Genomic DNA, 19,354 nt, shown 5'->3' on the forward strand with positions numbered 1-19,354 from the left:
TCCATTGCTTTAAGATGCACTTCTGACTGCTTCTCAGAAAGAACTACAGTGTTGTAACAGAACACTATCTTCCTTATAAAAGCTTTTGCATATTTATCCATCTTCCCTTTTCTTTGCTACTTTATTTACAATCTAGTGCAGAGAGCCAATACAGGCTTAAAAAAAATCTCTATATTTGAACAAAGGCAGATGTTAATCTTTTAAGCAGTGTGCAAACCTAGAAGATGGAGAGCAGACTTAATTTTTTAATTTCTACAGTAGAATTTTAAGTATTCCCAATAACGCTTGGCCATTCTTGTATTTACATTCCACATATAAGTGGAAAAATCCCTAAGTTCTCTGAAGCCATTTTTCAGCAGAAGAGAAAAACAATTACAGAGAAATTTTAAAATTATTCATATCACAGCTGTGCAAATAAGAATTGATTATCATAGCTATTTCAGTGTGAACAGAGAAAGTGATTAATGAAGACTTCTCAGTAAGAAGCAAAAGTTTTATAGTGTAAGTCACAGTGAGCTGTATCTATTTAATAGTAGCAGCAATAAGTGAAAATAAGTTGAGCTTCATCAATGTATTCAGTTAGCTGAAAATGAAACTTTATTTTTTAACAGACACGAAACAATTTTCAAGCTGGAAGGTTCCCTTTCTCCTTAACTTGGAGGTAATATAAATTTCAAATGCTAGTCAAAAGATATACCTGTTATCTGGTCACTAATTGACATCCTCCTGAACAGTAACTTCTGGAATCCTTTTATTTTGCTGCAAGATTGGGGGCTGATCTCTTCAAAACCTGTCAGTGTCACTCTTATGTCAAATATTTGAGGTGTTTCCCTGAAGAGATTAAGGATGCTCTTCATCCGTTCCATTGAAAATATAGAATAACCTTCATGACCTGATGAGTATAGTTCAATGTAGTGGTATTCTGTAATAAGCAGTGCAAAACATATTTTATAGTCTGTTAATTCATTTTGATTTACAGGGACAAGCAAGTGAAAGAAAAACTGCTGCAGAAGTAACATAAACCTGGGCTCAACAGCTCAGAGAAGCTGCTCAGTGGCAACTTTCTGGCAATCAGAATTTATGTGCTGCTTTGCTATGCCCTCTCATGCAGGTGCAGTGACAATAAATAGTGCCTTCTAGTATTCTGCTCTTTTCACCTCTCATTAAAAAAAGAAACAAAAGCAACATTTTTCTTTGTAAAATAAACATAGGAGTCACAACTTCTTATTTAAAATGACCCCCTTCAGAAATGAGACTTCCTATGAGTCTCTGGACATGTTTGTAGCATGGTAGTGGAGATCAGTAAAGTTTGGGTGTGTAATGGGGAATGCAGCTCCTTTGGATATGCCAGCTCAAGTTCATAAGCAACATCACTGCTCTGCTGTGCCAAAAGGACAGTGAGGTTCTATTAATTTCTGGACTGTGCTGGCTCTTACCATCCCAAATCTGAGCAACTGACTCTACCAATGGCTAAAAACAGAGCTTATCTTTAGCATAGCATGTTTTTCTGAGTCTGACTGTGCTAAATCTTTGCTAAAGGGATCAAGCTCATCATGTAATATGAGTTGGTACTTTTGATGCCAACTGACAACCCTGGTTGTGAACACTGGCTTGGTCTCGTAATTATTCTCTAATTTACAGAGCCCTGTGGGGTTCTCAGGTGTTGAGAAAAAGGACATTTTTCCTTCTTTCCCCAACTAACTTGTGAGTCTGTCTACAAACTCAGTGAAAGGAACATAAGTAATGTACCACTGATACAAAAATTAGCCTAATATGTACAATAAAGCTATTAAATCACCATTGTTAATGATTCAAATAATAGCCATATGGTATTTTAGACATGGTTTATGACATGGAAATATTTGGAGTATTATAGCTTCAGTTGATAAGAATATTTATAAATAAAAACTACTAAGTTAAGTATTTTTCATTAATTCATAACCTGATATATACAATGAAGTGCCTCAGGACAATTCTAGCTGCATATTGCAACAGCAGCATCACAAGAAAACTGTACTATGAAGGTACAGGTGCATTCACTGAGAATCTATAGTATCTCCCAGAACAGAGGAGAAGGATTTGACAAGTAGCCCTATCATGTATGAATCACAAAGTGCTTTTGCTTCATGCCGTGTGAAAAATGTAACGATAAAATAGCTATACAACAAAGTGTATGAGTGATTTTTCCTTTTTAGTCAGCTCAGTGAATCGAGCCCTGAATCCTTTCCAGGTTGCCTAAGAAAACATAAGTTGGAAAATTAGCCAATGAGTCCTGAATGTCCACTCAGCCAAGTCACCTTCAAAAGAAGCGAGGACTGCAGAACCATGACACTGTCTCCTAAAGGCCAAGGGCAGTTTTTCTTCAAAGAAACTCTGCTCTCTTTTTTAAACTGGTGTCCTGGTTTGGGCCAGGATAAAGGTGATTTTCTGTCTTGTACTTTTGCTTTCAGCTCAGTCTCTTTTAAGTAGCTGCACTTGCTGAAATTAACAGCAAGTTTCTCAGTCAGTGTCTGCTTCTAGGACTGATAACACTTGATGTTTATAGTTACTGCTGGAGACTGGTGTGCAGAGCCAGGGACACTGCTCAGTTCTGACGAACATTTTGCCCTCTGGAAGGAGAAAAGGAGTAAAGAGGTCAAACCTGCAGCCCTTCTTTGGGGAGGAATGGACAAGATAGATGGCCAAAATTGACCAGAGTATTCCATCCTATACACATCATACTTGGTATAAATTTGAGGGATCACAAGGGTTCTGCTTCCCCTTCTTCACCTGTCCCTGTTTGCTTCGGCATCCTGGGAGGATTCCGTCTGTTCCTCTGCCTGTGGTCCTGATCCATGCCAGCCCATATCTGTGTGTTCCTGCCTCCAGCTCCCGACTGCTGCCGACTCCAGGAGTCCAGCCTGGACTTTCCCAGGGCTGCCCTGCAGCCTCGGTGGTGACGTGAGAGTTACTGGGGGGTAAGGGAGGAGGAACGTGGTATCAATTTTCCTGTGTGTTTGTATATATTTAGTAATTTTCCCTATTTATCATTACTGTTTCATTAAAGCTGTGTAGTTTAGTTTCCAGCCCGTAAGTCTCTCTCCCTTACTCTCTCCTTTCTTTATCTGGGAGGGGAGGGGGATTAATAGAGAGCATCTCTTATTCGGTTTAATTGCCATCCCAGTGTTAAACCCTGACAACTGGTTCAGAATTCCAATTGTATTTTCATCCGTGCAGCTTTTTGGTGTCCCTCAGTGAGGGCATATGCTGGGTGTTTGGATGCATTCATCCTGGCTCAGAATGACTGACAGATGCTGCAGGAGCCATGTAGCTGCCACCTGAGGAGGCACAAGCTCCTTGAGGGGTAACCTGTTCTGTGGTAACTCCCTGTTCCTGGCTGTGTGTGGAGCAGTGTTTGGGCCACGAGTGCCTGGACCAGCTGGCCTGAAGGCTGCATGTGGCTGAGCAGCTGGCGAGAGAAACCTTGTGTCTTTGGGAAAGGTATCCTACTGAATGTCTTGCTAGTGCACCTCTAATGCAGGAAATAAGAAGATAATCCACTTTTTAATAGGATGCTCCCCTCTGCATTATGTGGTTCCAAGTGCAATTTATTTTAATTAAAGCTGCATGTAGCTAAAGTGGAACAGAACAACTCATGCTGCTTTATTGTGTGAAATGCAAAGGATTTTTTTTTTTCCGGTGGAACAAATTCCAGTGCTGCTTTTTTGTTATGTCCCTCCTCATCAGTCTATTATTTTGGTAATGTTAATAGCAAACTAGTAGAAAGATTTCTTGCCTGTCAAGGCTCATTTCAGCTCACTTCCCAAATGTGAAAAAGAATACTTATGGACATGTCATCTCAAGCTATTCCTTCCAATAATTTATGCTGAATATCTTTAGAGGGAACATAGAAGTATTACATTTGAATGATGCAAATTAATATTTTATGTCCTTTTCAGTTAATATAAGTATATAAAATTTTCAATTTTTATGATTTATACACAAAGCTAATTACAATCCATTGTGAAGACAGCTTTAAAAATCAATGTAAAAAATAACAGTTACACATAAATGAAAGAGAAGCAAAAAGTGCAGCCACAAGCTATTACACATATAATGAAAATGGATTTATTGCTCAGGTCTTTTATTACCTTCTATTATTAAACCATTAAGAAGGTCCCTTAAGTTTAATCCAAACTGGAAAAGACACATTCACATGCACATATAAATGCTATTCCAGGCAAATATATAGTAGAGGAACATTGTGAGAATTAAAACTCCCAGAAGAAGATTAAAAATTATGATTCCCACATCTCTGAAGTCAGCATGATGTATCTATCAATAAATTACAAAATTCATTCTTCAAAATGTTCAGAAACCTTGGGAAGGTCCGGAATTACACTTTTTTTTAGCACTGGAACAGACAGATGGAAATTCAGCCCTAGTCCTAGTCTAGCACATTTTTTTGCTTCTACTGGCCCTAGCCACTCAAAAATCCAAGGAAATACTGTCCCAGAGAAATAACAGGTCACTGAAGACTAAATTACCTGCAAAGTTGTGATTTATATCTCTTTATGAAGACAGTCAAATATGTGTATTTCTGGAGCTTTGCACCTGTGTATTGAAGTGATTGCACATAATTAGCAATGTGATTATCAAATGTGTTTTCACATACCGCATATAATTAGACTTACAGAAACACACTACATTTAGAATATTTTAAAGTAGATAAACTTTGAGGGCAAAAATGAAGTGTTATTAAGGAAGTGCAAATTGTTTAACTCCTAGTGTGCTACCTTCTGCTACTGCTATCTCCTGTGTCCTTCTGCTGGTAAAGGGATTCCCATCTCTGCTATCTTCCTGGTGGGATGTGCTGTGAAGACTTTTTCACCCCTCACCCTGGGGTTGCTGGAGCAGTGGCGTGCAGTTCCAGGCTCTGGGACACTGAAGACACAGGGAGAAAGAAAAAGAAGGCAGTAGGATTAATTCTGGATGCATGCTATTGTGGTACATACGATGTCTTTGTCACTAGAGTGAAATGATTGTGCATCTAGCCTTAGATGTTTTGCTCAATTCTAGGATTATACACAGGTATAAATGTTATATATGATTAACTAATATCTTAAACTAAGGGAAATCTATGTTTATCTATTAGTTTGTAATAAAGCTAGCTGGAAATGGCTTTATTTCAGTTTTCCATTATTCTTTGATTATGACTTCCTAGATTACATGAAGAACACTGCTGGTAGAGGTTATTCACATTTGTTAAGCTGCTGTTCATACCATAATTTTGAGAACTCTGACAGTTAGCATAAATAATTTACTATATTATATTAAACCCATATACTTAGTCCTCCTGAAAGGATTAAGATTAAATGATAGGTCTACGCTATCGATAATAAAAAATGAAATGAGAGATCCTGCCTGTTGGAGGCCCCAGAAAACTTTTCCGAGAGTGTTTCTAAGATTCTGCCTTCCAAAAGAAAGTGTAAGTTCCCATTTTCTCCAAATTTTTGCTATAAGCTTAGAACTCTTAAACACTTAATTAAAAGAATGGAATTATAAAATCTCTGGACAACTTGTATACTGCTATGTCTTAGCAGCTGGGAGTAGGGATGAGACTTACATGAAAAACTTCTGTATTTAAACAAAATAGCTTTATGGAATATGATTTTTTATGTTATAATAATAGGCATCAATTAAAATACTTTTATACCTGTTAATTCCCAGTTATGCTTTCACATAACCACAGATGAGTGATCAGTGATGTTTTACAGACCAGATTCTGATATTTCATTCCCCATCAATGCTCTGCAAGCCACAGTGTCACTATATTTCTGTGGGCCACCTCTGTCTTCTCTTAGCAGTGCAACTCTTACACTGTTTCAGCTTTGCTTTTGCCACAAAATGATATTCAGTGTTGGTAGTTTGTAGGTACATTATTCTCCTCACTAAACCACTTCAGTTTCAGGTGTCCTTAGATCCCTTGGCCAAACAAGCATCTTGGGCTGTCCTGTATTTTGTTCTCCTTTTCTGCCAGCTGTAGAAGTGTTCCCTCATTTTTTTTAATGCCAGTTCTTAACCTGCACCACAACTCTCCCTCTGAATTTACAGTTTATTAATCTCAAACCTGCCACAGTGCTGAACAGTATTTCTTCCTTCTCCTATTTCTTCATAGCCATTGGTCTGTCACAGACAGATTGCAAGGCCAACAGATTCTTCTCTCTGCTGAGGGTTACCAGAACTGTTCATATCTTGACATTTTCTGCCAGAATTTGCTGTTATAGGTTAAAATTCCCAGTTCTTATGGTAATTACAGTTCCTGGTACACTGTAGTCCAAGATCATAAGGTAAATTAGTGCTTGAGTCAGATGTCTCAAACCAAGGCTTCAAACTGGGTATGAGTACCTAACCTTGCACCTACAGTACTAGGGACTTCTCTGTACTGTGATTTTTGTAGGTTGGCCAGATTTGAGATAAAAAGAGTAATTCCACTGCAGCCCCAACTACGAAATAGCTTTTTTACCTCCTTAGTTAAACCTGGATTCCTCACAGCATTTTCCAGAAGTCCAACTGAACTAATGACAGGACTGGTATTTCACTCATCTTGATAGGATAATTTAGAGAATAAAAAATGACCATTCATATATTTTACAAATACACAAAACCCAACATTAAATCTTTGTATGGCTATACATTAGGGAAGAATCACTGATTACATACCTTTAGGTGCTTACAGAAATATAGCTAAATACGAAAACGTTAAGAAAAATCCCCATAAGAGCTGGAGTCCTTCTTAGAAAGGCTGAGTTGTTTTAAGTAGTCCTGTAGCAGCACATAAAAAAGTGCAGTTCTTAAATTCATACTTCAAAGCATCCAGGTCAGCCTGCTGAAATGAATCCAAGAAAGGTCTACTAAGAAATAGTGGCAACCCAGAAAGAGGTAACAGTTCTGAACTTGCTGTGATTTTCAGTAAGGAGCTGGAGGTCACTTACAAAGGAAAGGTTCAGACCTGCAGACAGCTGTGAAAACCAGATAGGGGTGCTGGAAGCTGAGCACCATCTACCATTTGCAATGCTTTTCTCCATTTTCCATCTGCATCCCACAGAGATCAGATGAAAGAGATGAAAGAGTCTGAGATCAAATACTACAGAAATAATTTTTTCCATCTTGGGGAGGGAAACTTCAGGGAAACTTCTTGGAAGATTTTCTGTTGTTGCTACTGGAGCTTTTTTATTTTGATTTTTTTTAATTTATTTTTTAACATCACATCCCAGAGACTGTGAAGATGAACAAAAAAATGAGGGGATGGAAAGCCTGGGGGATACTTTCCAATATTACTTCAAATTCATTTATCAGAAGATACTAAAGTTTCTAGATTTCATACAATGTTGTGATGGGGCTTTGGATCAAGTTAGACCGTGTCTATCCATAGCACATCTAAAAGTCAGTGCTGAAGAAAAAGACAATATATAGTCTGCACCACTTCAAAAACCTTAATAATTTGACTCTTAGACAGAAGAAGAACTGCTCAAGATAAACTGATAGTGGGATAATTTCTGCTTGACAGGGACTTGGAGATCTAGACAACCTGAGAAGAGCAAAAGGGTTTTTGTGTGATGGTAGGAGGAAGAAAATAGTGCCGTGATGCATATCACCAGGTGGCAGTGTTACACAGTCTTGCAATTCCTATACGTTACTATAAGAGAAATTTTGGTGTTTTGGGAGGAATAGTGATAGGGATATTTGGTAGTTTTTGCAAAGCAAAAGGAAACGTAGCAGTTGCAGAAGAGACAGTTCTCGTTCTGCATTGATCTCCCTGATCAGAATCAATCCTTGGGAAGAAGCTGAGAAGGAGGCATTGACTTGGACACTTCAATCTTTAACCATGGGAATTTATTGTATGCTGCTAAGACTGCACTTTACTGGGAAAAACAAAAGACTGCACATGCAGTAGCGATACCCTTCACATCATTGACAGTGACTGAGTCTGTAGCATTTCTGCTTCAACACAAATATGAAAAACTAAACGTGAGTGTGGCTCAGATGACATGCCCATGATCTGTAGTAAGTCCACCAAAGCTGCACTACACCATAGAGTTTGCATCATAAAGATTGCAGGATTCAGAAGGCTTAGGTGCTGGAAGGAACAAATGTGTGTAAGTAGGTCTAGGTTCTTCTGGGCACAGGATGGAAATGGGAGAGTAATTTACTGTTTCCCTGCTAAATGGCTAAATGCTTTTATATATATATACACACATATATATAAATGCTTATATCTATATTTATATTTATAATTATATATATAAAGCACCTATCACCATATTGATAAACATTCTTTGTTTCTCAGGCTGTGCTCATGTTGCAGATTCCAGTTGCGGAGAGCATGCACAAACAACCCTATTTTCATGGTTTTGGGGATTATTAGAAAATATAAAAATATATGCATTTCATACTCTTTGCTTTCTCCCTTTGGTGCTGGACCAGCATTTGCTGCCTGTCGTTTGATAATGCAACTTTCAGGAGCTGGAATATTTGTAACTCCACTTGAAGTACCTTCCTGTGCTTCCTGAAGTACCAGAGGCTCTGGCTAGTTTGTGGGCAGTGGTCACATCCTTGCATCCTTCTTCCTGTGGCTCTGATGACAGCTGGACTGCTGCAAGGTTTGCTGTTGCTTGTTGTCCCTGGTGCCAGCCCATCCTCAAGGCAGTGGAATGTAGTAAGCCCTCCAGTATTTGGCCCTATATGCCAGAGATTTTCTTTTCTAGCTAACACTGTAACTCCAGCCAGAGTTTTGTTGTGTAGCTTAGGCATGTCACAGTGCAAAAGGCAAGAAAAACCCCAATTTTTTCTTCCTTTAGTTAAAAACTGTAAATGCTGAGTGGTGTTGGCTACATTAGTAAATTAAACATGTCCAGGAACTTTCTTATATACTGAAGAGAAATAGCCTGACCTGGTCTAAGCTACATTGAAGATGTAATCTTGGTCACTGAGTGCTGGTTGGAAATGATGTATTGAATGGTTTGACTCCAAAGCTACATCCATGAGTTCTTTGAGAGAGTCCTTGGCACATGCCCACACATGATTATAGCGTTTTCTTATTCCTTACTCTGGCAAATGTCCATGTTGTAAAGCCCAGGAATGATCCCCCGATGTAAGAGCAAAAGATGACCAAGTTTGCATGGTATAAAGGAGATAAAAATATTTAGTTTTGGCATGGCTTAAAAATCTAGCTCAAAGTTTTCAGGGATGTTCCTTTTTTTTTTTTTTTTTTTTTTTTTTTAGGGAACATTATCTACCCAACAACTGTAACTAAAAAAAAAAAAAAAAAAAAGAGAGAGAGAATGGTAATGCTTCTATGTGCAGTTACATTGTTTTAAACAACAGAAAAATGACTCGAATGCTGCGTGTGATTTGAATTGTTCTAGTTGTCAGCATCTTACACAGGTGGAATTATGAATATTCAAAGCAGAATATAGCTGATCCTTTGTCTCATAAGGAACCACACTGCAATGTGTACAGAATGACTTGGAGAAGCTGCTGCAGATGGGCTGGCACTTATGAGACATAGGCAGGAAATATTTCTTCTCTGCATTCTGCCCAAAGGAAATAAAAGGGGGTCACAGGTTTAACACAGTTATTACCTCCAGAAAAAGAATGGCAAGCAAGAGAAATGAAAATTAACAATCCTCATAATGAATTGCAACTTTACAAGATGATGGGCTGCTGACAGTGTAATTCATAATTTTTTAAAAAGAAGGAATACAGCACTCTATGCCATTGAAATAGAAGGTTCAGTAAAAGCACATACCAATTTTTTTTCTGACAAAAAACAAAGGCAGTTTATACTATACGCTTTGGAATATTGGAAAATTAATCCTAGAAAGACGACTGAAGTTAGCATAAGTTTATTATTTTAACAATTTGTATCCTGCAGACACCTGGGACTTGCTGCACAATGAAAAACTGGTTTATTGGAAATCTCAGCTGGCTACAAGTGTTGGTACAGCTCAGGTCAAGTGGTGATAAATAATTTAAAGAAACCAGTGTGAGGTAGATGTCACTTTAATTTTACGTTAACAGATCTATTAGATGTTTACCTTGTCAGACAGGTAATTGCTAAATGAAATCATCCTTTTGTACCTTTGCTTCATAATCTAATTTGCTTATTCATCCATTTTGTACAAACCTTGATGTTGGCACTGACACTGCTTCACATGCCCACTGCTTCAGACCAGAAAATTCTATTGACCTTTAAAATAAAGAGTAAGTATGCTGATTTTTATTTTTAGCAACTCAGAAAACGTCTTGAGTGTTACTTCAGAATTGGCAAGAAGGGACATACTGTGTTGGAACGTTAAAATAATTTTTGTGTATTTTTTCACATGCCTGTGAATCTCTGGTAGAAATGACAATAGAGCTGGCACATAAATTTTAGCAGGTGAAGTATTCTGCCTCAAATTGTAATGAGGAATAGGTCATTTCAGGATTATTTTATTTGAATTCTTGGTGAACCCTGAGCTATAGCTCAGGCTAATAGCATAGGCTAATGGCATAGGATATTGGAGAGCTGTTGTGTTAGGAGTAAGAGAATCCTAAATCTTGTACTTATTTTATTTTGAAATCCACAGAAACTAAATTCACTTTTTAAGAGAATCTCAAAACTAGCTTGAAACTGATTTTAGATTTTTCTTGTGGTTAAATTCTTACTGGAGGTTTGCAGACAAGTTGTATTTGAAAGGGAAAGTTTTGGGATTGGACAGTGTTTGCAATTTTTAGGGCTTCATATTGAAGCCAGTGGTGTTTCCATGGAATCAATGGCAACACAACTGTGTTCAAAATGACCTTTATCAGTGCTGCATCAATGATAAAGAGTTACAGCCATTGACTTCTAAAGAAAACAACTGGTTTTATTAAAGCTTAATCCCACAGGACCTTGCACAGTAAGGTGGTCCTCTATAAAGTGAAGATAAAATGCTGCTGAATGAAAATATTCTCTGTGTAGGGATACTGTGCCTCTGCTGAATCTCTTGAGACCCAGGGTCACCCTGGAGAGCCCAGCTGCTCTTCAAACCAGGGCCAAGTTCAGTATAATTTGGGGTGTAGATGGGAAGAAAGGGGTGATGGTTGGATGTACCATGGGTTGTGATACTACAGAAAGCATAGACTACAAAACATTAATATTAAAATTTGTAAGTACATGCCTCTGTTTGAAAGCTGAATAAACACATTGGGCCTGTAAGTACTTTTTACCGAAAAATAACTTTTTTACTGAAAAGTACTTTTCAGAAAAATTAGAGTTTTTTTAATAGTCAAGATTTTAATCTAAAACTCATTGTAAATGCTTTTGCTTCTCTTGTATATCCTTTCTGTCTAGTAAAAAAAAAAATTTACCAGTCTTCATGAATCAGTAACTGTCATGAGTAAGTTTAAATAAATAAGAATGTTATATTTAACTGAAATTCACAATCTCTCCATTTAACAAATTTACCTTTGATCTCCTTTTCAGGGACATCAAGGTACAGTGTCAACCATCTGGTATTTAATGAGAAAATACTAAGTTATAACAGCATCGTTGTCTCTTTCTTAAAGTATTATGAGAGATATTTAGTTTAAATGCTTTCACAGTGCTTTTATGCTACATAAAAAGTCTTTATTCCACACAAGCTTTACTAGTGCTGCACTTTAACCAAAACAAGGTGATATTTAAGTTTTGGGTTTTGTTGGTTTGTTTGTTTGTTTTTTAATGGTTGCTTGTTAGGTAATGAATAGGCTGAGATGGGAATAAAATGCTCCTGTATCTTACACATATAAATACTTAACATTTCTCTGGTATAGGCTTCCTGTCACCTAGTAGAAGAGAGAGGTTAAAGAGGGCACCTCATTAAGTCCACACTTGGGAGGCACAGGGAGTCTGAAAGGAGGTGAGTATGGCAGTGGGCAAAGCAGAGAGAGGGTCAGGTCTCCCTAGAGAGAAGGTGGATGCTCTGCTTCTTTTCCAGGCAAAAAACACAGTGATTTTCCAAGACAAATGATGCTGTATTCTACTTTGGTAAGAGTGAGTGGATGCACACCTCTTGTCATTATGGGAAGAAGACTAAAATAGGTGTGTTTGACACCAGACTCACAGTTTCTTTTGCCATAGGATGAAGGGAGCAGGCTTCCAGTGCTGTGGTCTGTGGTTATACAAGAGTGAATTTAATGTAAAATAATGTTTTCTTTATGAAACTTAACTGAAGATACAAATGCATCTCTTGATCAGCTCTTGGCAAGACCTGAGAATTGGTTCCTCTCAAGTTTTTACCAGCATAAAAATAGCTTCACAGTGCTGTGGGACCCTGCAAATGTGTGTGTGTGTCATGTTTGTGTGTTTGAAGTCGGGTGGTGTATGCTGTTGTTCTTGTGGTAGCAACTTCTTGGAATATCTCACAATCTTTAGAGGTTTAACTCCATTTGCTTAGACCATTTTCTGGTAATTTATGTTACTTCCGGTAAACTTTAATGGGAGCTGATACTCTCTTCCAAGAGTCCATATAGTCTTACTTTCTATATAGAAATCTTCAGCCTAAAAATACATTTACCTAACTACTTTTTTACGTTCTAAAGTTAAATGGTCCCCTGGGAAAGCACTATTCTGTTATTCATCTTCCAGAGGTGAAGCTGTCTTTAGCGTTGAACAAGAAAGTTGCTTTAGTAGTGTCAGATGTCTAATTAATCCCTTAGTAAATAAAGACATTCTGTAATTAAATAACCCGAGATGTGCAATCAGTTCTAACATGTAATGTTTTGCATATTGATATATTATAATCCAGGGGCTGCGGGAGGCTTCTCTTTTGATATGAAGTGTCAGTAGCAGACTTTTAAAAATAGGGAGAACTCAACACAGACAAAACAGTGTGTGGGGGAGGTTGTGTGTGTTTGTTTTTTGTTTTTTTTCTTTGCCCAAGACTTCCCAGGAAGCTATTTCCCATAACCTAAAGATTTTAATGTCTACTAAAAAATTAATAGTAATAAAACGAAATCCAGTGAGGAAAACACCTCAGTTTCAAGGGAAGGACTTTTGTAAACAGGGGAAGGGACCTGAAAAATTAACTTCTGAAAACTTACAATGAAGGAGCTTGCGAGAAATGGATTTTAGTTCCTCGAGGACATTTTTCTGCCACGTTTTTCCAACAATTGTACTTCGTGTTCTGGGGACTTCAAACGACCCCAAGAGCCACCACCAAGCCCTGCATACCGGATCACCTGCAACTGATCAGCTCATCTGCATAGTAAGTGCCGTTCTCCGACCTGGATATACGAAATGCTTAAAACACGGGGCTTATATTCACGGCCACGGAACCGCAAACGGTGCGGGACGCGCGGCCTCCCAAGCAAAACTAACGGGGTCTTAAGGTATTTTAAAGGAAAAAAAAAACCAAACAAAAACCCAACACTTTATTTTATTCCACCTCACTCACTCACTCATTCACCCGTCGCCAGGGTGCCACCCCACAGGAGCGCAGCGGTGCGGAGCGATGGGACCCTCCCGGCACCCCGCGTCCCCGCTCCCGCAGCGACCGCGACCCCCGCTCACCTGGCGGAGCCCATCCGCCCACCCCATTGGCTGCCTCAGGCCCCGCCCCCGCTGTCCCATTGGTTGCTCCATCCTCCCCCCTCCAGCTTATCTCCCCCTCCCCGCCTTAAATCGCTTCCCGCTCTCATTGGCGGTCGAGCCGGCGTGTTGGGCCATCCCATTGGCTGCTGGGGCAGCCGGCTTTGCTCTGATTGGCTGGCGGGCGGGGCCGCTCCGCCGGGGGCCGAGCGGTGTGTTTGGGCTGGAGAGTTGCCGGCGTAACGGGCTGGGGAGCTGCTGAGCCGCGGGGTGCGGGTTCGGGTTCGGGATGGCCGCTTCGGGCGGGCTGGAGCGCGGCGTGCTGGGCTGAGCGGAGCACCTGCCAGGACCATGCCGTCGGTAAAGGAGCCGGGAGCCCTTCGGCCGTGGGATCCGATCGGCGCGGCAGCCTTGTCATCGCCCGGCAGCGCCTGAGCCCCGCGCCGCGCTGCCCCCGCGCATCGCCATGGACGAGCGCTTCAACAGGTGGCTGCTGCCGCCGCTGCTGGCTCTGCTCTTCTTGCTCATCGTCTACCAGTACGTGTCGCCCGCCTGCCCCGGCGCCTCCTGTCCCCGCCGTCCGCCGGCCTCCGCCGCCCGCCGTGGGGGGGACCCGGCGGAGAGGGAGGAGGAGGAGGAAGCGGCGGCAGCGCTGCCGCGGCTGGTGGCAAAGTTCCCGTTCGCTCAGGGGGAGCTGTGCCGACGGGTGCGGTTCGACATGCGGGGTCGCGACGTGATCGTCTTCCTCCACATCCAGAAGACGGGCGGCACCACCTTCGGGCGGCACTTGGTGCGGAACATCCGTCTGGAGCAACCCTGCTACTGCCGGGCCGGACAGAAGAAGTGCGCCTGCCACCGCCCGGGAGGCGACAAGGACACCTGGCTCTTCTCCCGCTTTTCCACCGGCTGGAGCTGCGGGTTGCACGCCGACTGGACCGAGCTCACCAGCTGCGTGCCCGCCGCCATGGAGCGCCGCGGATGCGCCGGCAACCGCACCCTCAGGTCAGTGCCGGTGGCGGGGACGAGGACGCGGGGTAGCGGGGAAGCCACCCCCTCCTTACCCCTCCCCCCAACCCTCGGGGCGGCCGCCGTCGGTGCGGACCCACGCCGGTGCGAGGGTCTAGTCTGTGGGGCTCCGTTTTCACCCACTCGAAATCCGATCCCGCCTTTCCCATCGCGGTGGGAAGGCTCCTTGTAAGCGGGTCCCCTCTCCGGTAATTTGGGGGAGAATTGTCCGCTGCCGCCGCTGTCGTAGTTCAGAAGTAAACGGGGATGCGGGGTTTTGGGAAGAGGTTCTGGTTTGGACTGTTCCCTTCCCTGTTTTGTTACCCGTAATGCGTTCTCTTCGCCTCCGGTTTGTGCTGATTCCACGTACCGCGTATGCAGCTTTTTTTAATGTCCTTCTGCTCAGGCTAGTGCGAGGGAAACCAAACTCGTTTTTATGCAAGTTTCTCCTACCCATTTGTCTTCTCGAAACTTGTTCTTAACGAAACGCAAAGCTGGTCTGTGCCAGGAGAGTGCCTCTGCAGAACCTAATGGATCGCTGCAGGTGCTGAATGGTGTCGCTAGTGGAGTTTGAACCATCCAGAAGCCCTTAAACTCTCTTTTTCTTGTGTTTCTTGTTGGTTCTTTACGTCCATCGTCTGCTCTTCAGGCGAGCTGAAAGTCAAGGGACGATGGGTGTCAGGCTCTGTGTAGGGAACGCAGCACTAACAACAATCAGACTGTTTATGTTCGTTTGGTGTGGAACTTAGGAATTTAGGGTGTGTTTGCTGCCTCTCCGCGTGGTATATTGTGCCACGCTTCTGTTGGGTCTTGCAAAAGGTCTTGTCTGGTTTTCAAATGAAAGAATTGTCAGATGAGTGATCTCTCACTGCGAGGTATGTCTAGGTGATTCAGTAAGGTTTGGGCGTTGTTATGGTCTGTTTGCCTTTAAATCAGATTTCAGGCTGATATCAGATACTGCTTTATTTGTATGATAGATTTTGAATGTCTAGGAAGAAGTTACAAGCTGAATTTCTCTCTCTGTGCTCTGTCATAATTGTAACTTCAACAACTGTAAAATATTTAGGAAAAATACCCCTTTTCAGTTTTGTTACATATATATTTTTGTGGTTTTTTTTCTAGATAACATGTTCTTTCATGTTACTACCATCTTAATTTTATGGATCAAGAAAGCTAAATTTTTTCTCACATACTGTTTTGTGTCATGTTATTTAAAACCACATACAGCCCATGACAAACGTGGACGCAGAATCACAGAATCATAGAATGTCAGGTTAGAAGGGACCTCAAGGATCATCTGGTCCAAGCCTTCTAAAATATTTTTTATATGATATGTCTCAGCACCGCATCAATCTGAGACTTAAAGCTTCTCAAAGTGGGGTAATCCAACACTTTCCCCAGGAGACCATTCTCATGTCTGACTGTCCTCATAGTGAAAAATTTTCCTCGTGTCCAAAAGGAATCTTCCCAGGAGCAACTTGTGCCCATTGCCCCTTGTCTTGTCCATGTGACTCTGGTAAATAGGGAGTCCCCATCTTCTCTGTAGCCACCCTTTAAGTACTGGAACATTTTAATAAGGTCTCCCCTAAGCCTTCTCTTCTCAAGGCTGAACAGACCCAATTTTCTCAGCCTCTCATATAGCAGGTGCTCTCGTCCTCTGATCATCTTCGTGGCTCTTCACTGTGGACCCTTTCCATCCTGTCCATGTCCTTTTTGTATAGTGGGGACCAAAACTTGGATTGTCACAGGGAATTTTCATCAAGACCATAGAGTTGATTATTGTTCTTGTTGAACCATCTGAAGAACTTTTGATGTGAGCATCTAAGGCCCTCTTATACCTGAAACTTAATCACATTTGGCATGACTCCAATCTGGATAATTTAATTCCAGATTATCGCTGTGGACTTGCACTCTGCTTGCAAAAAACTTTTAGGGTAATTAGGCAATTTTGTGAAAAATGTGTAGCTGAAGATAAAGTGTATGTTCTTGTGTGCTAATGGGAGGGAAACGCTATGAATAACTTCAAGGACAAAATAACTTAGTGGTAACTGTACAGCTTTAACTAATATTCAATAGTTCTTTTCCACTCTCATGAAGCATATTGCTAGGTAAATAACTGGACATTAAATTTCAAAGATTGCAAATGAGCAGTAAAGTTCGAGTAGTGGCTTCAGTACTTTTGAATAAAAACATCATTATATTAAGTAAATTTAAAACTTTGAGTTGAAAGGCCATAGTGGTTATTTGGCAGAAAGTAACTTTTGATTGAAGAAACAAATGTCATGGTTTACTCTTAGAGCTGATTTCTTAATTTTTTTTTTGTTAGTGAATGATTTGGTTTGTGTGACATTGCACTTTTTGATTCATCTTTTTGTAAGAAAAGTTCTGTGAATTACCCTAGTACTCTTTCCTTCCTGTATTATGTCCTGTTCTGAACAGATACCTTGTCATTTCCCCCTTCATTTTCTTTTTAGAATCATGTAGCTTGACTTCAGTTTCTCAAGGAGAGCTGTAAAATTATTCAGATAACCCCAAAGTATGACTGTTTCTGCTATGAATGCCCTTGCTCCTGGTAAAGTTGCAATCAAGCCTAAAATACTTTGCTGGAGGACTGTAGTACTAGAGGCATACATTGAAATTGTTGGGTTTTTTTCTTTTTTTTTCTTTTTTTTCTTTTTTTTCTTTTTTTTCTTTTTTTTCTTTTTTTTCTTTTTTTTCTTTTTTTTCTCTTTTTTCTTTTTTTTCTTTTTTTTCTTTTTTTTCTTTTTTTTCTTTTTTTTCTTTTTTTTCTTTTTTTTCTTTTTTTTCTTTTTTTTCTTTTTTTTCTTTTTTTCTTTTTTTTCTTTTTTTTCTTTTTTTTCTTTTTTTTCTTTTTTTTCTTTTTTTCTTTTTTTTCTTTTTTTTCTTTTTTTTCTTTTTTTTCTTTTTTTCTTTTTTTTCTTTTTTTTCTTTTTTTCTTTTTTTTCTTTTTTTTCTTTTTTTTCTTTTTTTTCTTTTTTTTCTTTTTTTTCTTTTTTTTCTTTTTTTTCTTTTTTTTCTTTTTTTTCTTTTTTTTCTTTTTTTTCTTTTTTTTCTTTTTTTTCTTTTTTTTCTTTTTTTTCTTTTTTTTCTTTTTTTTCTTTTTTTTCTTTTTTTTTTTTTTTTTTTTTTAATGTCTGAACAGAGAATTGAGAGTGAAGAGGCTGTATACCTAAGACAGGCAAGAAACTAGCATATGAGTCCAACGTAAAGCATAATGATTATTTTAAAGTCACCCTTTAAAGCTTTTGAATGTATTTGAGGCATTAATCTTCCTTGAATAGCTCAAATTTTCTCATTCACCTTTCAGCTATGGAGTTAAAAAATTAGTTTAAATTGGTTAATTTCTGACAATTAAATTTTTGGAGGGTTAGAAGGGCTGCAGGACAAACCATATTATGAATTTGGTGTTTGATCTCTTGTGCCATAGATCTGATGCAATGAGAATCAAAATGAGGATGTTGTTAAGTGTATTTAGTTTGTTGTTGTTGTTGTTGTTGCTGTTTCTCCTCATGGAAGGGTGTTATGTAGACATCTGAAAGAACAGATGTAATGTATCTTATACTACTTAAAGGGAAAAGAGATTTAGAGTGTAAGTCTTCACTTTCTAAAAATTTGCTTCTTAGGAGGCTGGTAATAGTGTAGTACAAGTAAAAACTAAACAACTGGCTCTTGGAAATACTTTCTTTTTGATTTGTTTTGAGCAAGTTAGATTGAGTCCTGTCTTTTAATCCAGGTCTTGAGAACAGGTCATGAAGAAACTATGATAGAATTCATGGGGGAAGGGGCTAGGTGGGAGGGAAAGGAGAGAGTAGATGATGGCCCTAAGGGTGTTAGAAAGTGTGTGAAGTGATACCTCACCTTGGGTTCCGTGTCTTTCATGGGAAGAGTGCTTAAAGGATGTTCTAGTTCCAGAACCTCATCAAGATTTTGAAGAGACTTTATCCTAAATTTCCTGTTTCTGATGTTAGAGGTTTGAAGTCTTGGATCCCAAGAAGGAACAAAGGGCAGATATTGATGCTGTGCTCCAGCAATTTTGAAGTTTTTGACGCCCAAGTGACAGCTCTAGTTTTGATGTCCCTTGGACTTTTACCTCTACATGACTTAATGGTATGAAGTGTCTTGTGCCCATGTCCCAATATAGGTATTTTGATATGAAAAGTAGTTTGTTGTATTTTGATATGAAAAGTAGTTTGTTGTCAATTATTTGAATACTATTGTGAAGTTGTAGGACTGGTTTTGGTTTGGTGGTTATTTTTTTTGTTTTTTTCTTTTTTTTGCTAAAAATCAAAGTTACAAATTGAATGACTTTAAACAACCAACAAACTGAAACAACAACTTTAGATTTTATTTCTTCAAACATTTGCGTCTGTTTTGATTTTCAGGCTGCAAGATGTTCTGAAATACTGGCTTAAGTTTTTCCAGAGTTAGGCTATTAAATTTTTGTGCTAATGTATAGCTTTCACTTTTACAAAAGTTGTTGTCTGGATAGTGAGAATATTGAGAAGGGTATGCAGCTGATGCTGTTTTAAATTAAATTCATATTAATGTAGTTTTCAGATCAACACTGCAAATGAAGCAATGGGACTGCTCTTACACCAGTCATACATTTAAGAGAACACTTATTGCTGTACATTGTGTCTGCAGCTTGAATTATGTGCTCTGCCTTACAAAAATAACTATTGTGGCAAAACATTACTGGACCACTGGAACTCACGTGGAATTTGGGTTTTTTTGTTGGTTGTTTTTTTTGTTTGT

General features: G+C 39.6%; 1 protein-coding gene across 1 annotated transcript in view; it reads left to right on the forward strand.

The window, feature by feature from the left end:
- The first annotated feature begins 13,815 nt into the window (after window positions 1-13,815).
- HS6ST3 (heparan sulfate 6-O-sulfotransferase 3) overlaps window positions 13,816-19,354 on the forward strand; it is a 306,966-nt gene continuing 301,427 nt past the window's right edge. Inside the window, exon 1 of the mRNA XM_071742019.1 lies at window positions 13,816-14,575. Coding sequence (XP_071598120.1) covers window positions 14,040-14,575 — 536 coding nt within the window. The 5' untranslated portion in view covers window positions 13,816-14,039. The remainder of the gene's footprint in view (window positions 14,576-19,354) is intronic.

The sequence above is a fragment of the Heliangelus exortis genome, chromosome 1 (assembly GCF_036169615.1).
Source record: "Heliangelus exortis chromosome 1, bHelExo1.hap1, whole genome shotgun sequence".
Taxonomy (NCBI): Eukaryota; Metazoa; Chordata; class Aves; order Apodiformes; family Trochilidae; genus Heliangelus; species Heliangelus exortis.